Source organism: Microtus ochrogaster, unplaced genomic scaffold, assembly GCF_000317375.1.
Source record: "Microtus ochrogaster isolate Prairie Vole_2 unplaced genomic scaffold, MicOch1.0 UNK26, whole genome shotgun sequence".
In the NCBI taxonomy this organism is placed as follows: Eukaryota; Metazoa; Chordata; class Mammalia; order Rodentia; family Cricetidae; genus Microtus; species Microtus ochrogaster.
In genome coordinates, this window is record NW_004949124.1 from 2,242,932 (window position 1) to 2,248,404 (window position 5,473).

Sequence of the window (5,473 nt, forward strand, 5' to 3'; positions counted from 1 at the left end):
TTCAAGATGTCATTTTTTTTTTTTTTTACCGCTGAGTAGTACTCTAATGTGTATATATTCCACACTTTCTTCATCCATTCTTCCATTGAAGGACTTCTAGATTGTTTCCAAGTTCTGGCTATTACAAATAATGCTGCTATGAACATAGTTGAACAAAATGCTTTTGTCATATGATAGGGCATCTCTTGGGTATATTCCGAAGAGTGGTATTGCTGGGTCCTGGGGTAGGTTGATCACAAATTTCCTGAGAAACCGCCACACTGATTTCCAAAGTGGTTGGACAAGTTTGCACCAGCAATGGATGAGGGTACCCCTTCCTCCACAACCTCTCCAGCAAAGGCTATCATTGGTGTTTTTAATTTTAGACATTACAGGCATTTTCTTAATTAGTGATCAATGGGAGGAAGGCCCAGCCCGTGGTAGGTAGGGCCATCTTTGGGCTGCTGGTCCTGGGTTCTATAAGAAGGTGGGCTGAGCAAGCCAGGGGTAGCAAGTCAGTAAGCAGCATCCCTCCATAGCCTCTGCATCAGTTCCTGCCTCCAGGTTTTTGCCCTATTTGAGTTCCTGTCCTGACTTCCTTCAGTGATGAACAGCAATGTAGAAGTGTAAGCCAAATAAACCCTTTCCTTCCCAACTTGCTTTTTGGTCATGGTGTTTCATTGCAGCAACAGAAACCCTAACCAAGACAGCCATTTCCCAGCAAAAGCTTCACTCAGAGAAAGTGTAGTCCTGATATTTCTCAAAGTCTCCTCTGATGAATGGATCCTATTCACTTTTATTTGTTTATAACTGTCTAATAAAACACAGGCTTGTTGGGAACAGACAGGCTGCCTATTTGATATAAAGATCTTCAGGCCTTATTTATGACGTTTCCTTGTGTAGTTTCTTTGTGCATTTATTGCCTGTCTTGTCAGCTACATATACACCCCTTTGACACCTGCTTCCCCGAGAGCCATAAAACCCAAAGAACAAAGGAAAGTTTCCTAATTCATATTTTGGGCACCTATTTAAGAATTAACTTCTGTCCCCGTCAAAGGCAAAGTGAATGATGCTGTGGGTAGCACACCAAGGCAAAGAGGAATGAGAGAAGCTCATAACTTTTCTTTGTCTTTTGTAAGGATTTATCAGATGATCCCCCTCACTTCATCCTGGAAGGGGCAAGCAGATTTGACATCCAGCAAGGAAGAGCGGGTAAGAACGCCACAGCTTCCATGCCAGCCTCTCAACGTGGTCTTCACATGGGAAATTATAGTCTTAAGCCAAGTTCATAGACACCTAGCCAACCAGCATACTGTAATCTGCCCACTGGAGTTTCCACTAACTGGAGAAAGGCCCCTCCGAGGGTCTCTTTGTGATTGCTGCTCTGAGCACAGCACCTGGAGAAGGTCAAGGCTACTCATCCATCAAGGGAAAGCATAGAAAACGCCTGCATGGATCAGAGAGATCCCTGCATAGAAAGGGGCAGGGAAACATTAGCAAAGAAAAATACAGGTGCATTTTCTGTGATTACATAAAGCACCATTGCTGACTCTGTTTAGTGGTTAAAAAGATTGCTGGATGTCAGCCCTGGACAACTATAAGAAAAGGATTCAGGGAGCAAGCGGAACTCCTTCATTGTCAAAGCTTAGCTGGGGCTTCCCTGGCCTTCCTTACCAGACCTACCCAACCTGTCCCCCAATTCCTACATCCCCAACACTGGATCCTCTCCTCCATCTTGCTTGGAACTGGCTCGGTAAATCCTTTTCCCAATTTTCCTCCCTCAGGGGGCAAAACTTCAGCATAGGTTGGATCTCCTTAGAGCCAAACCCCAAAATCTTAACTGCTCCAAACTTTGAACTGTTTTGAGTACTACCCAGAATCTCAAGAAGAAAATTGCATACCTGATCTCCCTGGACAGGTCACAGTCTAAATGCAGGTGTGAAAACTAGGCCTTAAGCTTAAGTCTGAGTATATGAGAGAGACGTGAAGCATAAAGGAATTCATATTTAAATTTCGGTTTCATTCTGACAATAATTGATTATGTAGGTGAAAATAGTCTGATTTTAAAATAATTTGAAAATGTTCTGGTCTCAAAGATTTCCAACGGATACTCACTCTATTTGTAGGAAGATTTGCTAACTCTGGTATCCGCAACCTGTAGAATTCAGGGGGTGGGATTTCCCAGCACAACCAATTTCCATTATGACTTTATCCCCTACCAGGAGACTGCTGGTTCCTGGCAGCACTGGGCTCCCTGACCCAGAACCCGCAATGTCTGCAGAAGATCCTGATGGACCAAAGCTACTCACACCAGTATGCTGGGATCTTCCGGTTCCGGGTATGTGCACAAATCTGTTCCTTCATTGATGGGGGACTCTTGTGAGTCATGGCCTGGAAGCCCGAGCTGGAAGTGACATCTATATGTCAGTTAACCCTTTTTTCCTCCTAAACAGGGTTCTGCCTTTCATTTATGGCTCAGTCACACATAGAGAAGATGTGTGTGTGTGTGGGGGGGATGTTTTCGTGGAAATAGAAATGGATGGACTATGATGTTAAGGATTCCTTTGGCATATTTTGAGGGGTACGTGACAAGTAGTGAAAGAACCCCTGACCTAGAACCCTAAAGGTAACGACCACTAAGTTCTCGCCTCTTATCCCTGCACCATGGGGTGATATTAGTGGCAGGAGGATTATAGGGGTTGCAGCATCTGGGAGGATGTGTTCTGCCTCGTTATTCATTTTTCTTCTCTCAAATACCTTGGTAATCCTTGCGCATTTCTCTTCCATGGGAATTTTAAAATAATTTTGTCTAATTAAACAGAAAAGCCACTGTGATGTAGAATGGAACAGCGTGTAATTTATGTATTAATTTGGAAAAATTACATTTTTATTGTTTTAATTATTCCTTTCCAGAAACACGGTATATCTTTCTATTTATTCAGAACTGATTTTATGACTGCCTATAAAATGTTACAGTTGCGTTTTCACATTGGTGCTGTACCCTTCTTGATAAATTTATTCTCAAATATTTTACAACTGTATAGCCACTGCGAAGTTCTTTTGGCTCTCCTTTCCCACTTTCCAAGTAGATGTTGAGGAAAAAAGAGAAAAACAGCCACCTATTCCATAGTAAACTCTCTGGCAACCTTACTGAATTCTCTCTCTATTTCTCCTTTATTTTTCCATGGTTAAATCTGATATGATCTTCAAGCTGCTGGAGCTGGTTCTCTTTTAATGCCCTCTTGTCTTAGCACACCCTTTGACTCAGAGTGACAAGAGTCAGCTCTGTCCTCCTCTGGATTTTAGTAAGGGACTTTCCTGATGCCACCAACTTCAGTTTGCTAAGAGTTTCATTACAACGTCCGTGCCTACGTTATATCTGAAGGCATTTTCTGCGCTGTGTTATTTTCTAGTCATGGTTGAGGTATACTAGCTTTGTAAAGAGAACTGCTACACCCTTGGGTGTTTGAAATAATTTGAGTAATGTTTGCTAATCAAACATTCAGCAAAGTGGACAAAAAGGAAAGTAAAACAGACAGTTATATTACCTCACTCCACCTCTTTTTAAAATTTGACTTCTTTAAAATAACATATTGCTTGTATAAAGGCAGTAGTGAACAACCTAACCACAGAAGCCCAGTAGATGACCCTTCTACATCATCACCCCCAAAATAGCCACAGGGCTAATCAAAATTATAATGCAGAATAAACAGAAAAAAGGGCAAATTTTATAATGTGTAAGAGAAAACTACTGATGTGTCCCAGAAATGGATCCAGGTCTAAGCGACCATCTCGGCACATGCCAGCTGTTACACAAAGCAGAGCTATTCCCATCCAGAGTCAGCACCGTCTTCTTCCTGTGTTTAACTGTCTGAGGTCATCACCTCAGCAACCCTGGGAATTATTCCCTAACGATCACATCACCACTAAGTGACATAATAAAAAATAAAATTGCAAAAAAATAATATGACTTCTTTAGCTCTTCTAGTGTAGCCAGTAACTATTAGTTGGTTTGCATAGCTTGTTTCTCTTGGAGCTATTTCTTTTTTTGTTTTTTTTGTTTTTGAGATAATATACTTACAACATTTTTCCCCTTTTCTTTTCTCCCTCCAACCCTTCCATATATCCCTCTTTTCTTTCTGTCAAATATATGGCATCTTTTTTATTAATTGTTATTATATGCCTATATGTATGTGTATGTGCATACATATATACCTAAACATAACCTGCTCCATCCAATTAACGTTACTCACATGTATGAGAACCAGCTTTCAGGTTACTAGAAGGCCCCATGCAAGCTTCCAAAAGAGGGAGGCCACCAACAATCCGACCTAGCTATGTTGCCTAGGAACCATAACAAGGACCATAGCACAACAACCCTGACGGTGCAGCAGTGGTACACAAATCTTGGTGGTAACCAACGGTTCTCTAATTGTACTGAAACGCTCGCAACAAGAGGGAAAACATTTCTGGTACTGGGAACCTTGAGAAAAATCTATGCTAAAAAAGTCATTTCTCGTGAAAGAGAACCTACAACCACTACTTTACTAAATCAGAACAATCCCTGACAACACTCTAGAAGTTTGTTCTTATACCTACAGATAACTGGAGTTACTTACTAATATGTATGCTTTACCAGAAAGAGTGTTTCCCAAAAATAATGTCTTAAAGCTGCTCCTGAGATTCTCTGATAGCTCATTTAATATCTTGTTATCTGTGAGCCAGCAAGATATTTCAGCAGGCTTTGGCCAACCAAGCCCGATGATCTATGTTCAAGACCCAGGATCTATGTGGTAGAAGGAGAAAACCAATTCCAGCAAGTAGTCCTCTGACCTCCACATACGCCATATCAGGCACATAGACACAACCTCTTAAGTCTTTGTTTTTGACTTAATTATTGGTCTCACATTCATTTTTATGGGTGATTTTTTTTGTAAGAAAGATTCAACAATCATTTTTCGACAGTCTCTTCCACCCTCATATCTTCTTACCTTGAGATTTTGTTCTATCTAATTTTATCAGTAGAAGTAATTTCTTGCATAATTTTCTGAAACTACTTGAGACTTTATCTGCTCTCACTGAAGACCATCTTGGTTTGTTCTGAGCTATCCTGTCATGTTCCTTTACCTCAAAATTCCCATTGTCTCACTGCCTTAGTATCTTCATTGATGTAGAAAAGTCCAGTGTCAGCCAACATTACATGTAGCATGTGCTGTCAAACAAGTCTCTATGTAGCTATCTCTCCTTGGATTGCAGAAACTTCTCTAGAGCACATTCAGATGTGCACCACCATGTAAAAATTACTCTTGGAGGCTGGAGCAATGACTCAGCTGTTGATAGCACACATTGCTCTTACAGAGGACTTGAGTTCAGGTCCTAGCATCCACAATGCTTCAACTGCCCACAACTCTAACTCCTGAGGAACTGATACCATTTTCTGGCCTCTGTGGACACCTACACACACACACACACACACACACACACACACACACAC

At 41.3% G+C, this 5,473-nt stretch overlaps 1 protein-coding gene across 1 annotated transcript in view; it reads left to right on the forward strand.

Moving 5' to 3' along the window:
* The window catches only part of Capn13 (calpain 13), a 61,490-nt gene that overhangs the window by 11,705 nt on the left and 44,312 nt on the right, over positions 1-5,473 (forward strand). Inside the window, exons 2-3 of the mRNA XM_005367973.1 lie at positions 1,119-1,191; positions 2,202-2,317. Of these exons, the coding sequence (XP_005368030.1) occupies positions 1,119-1,191; positions 2,202-2,317 (189 nt within the window). The remainder of the gene's footprint in view (positions 1-1,118; positions 1,192-2,201; positions 2,318-5,473) is intronic.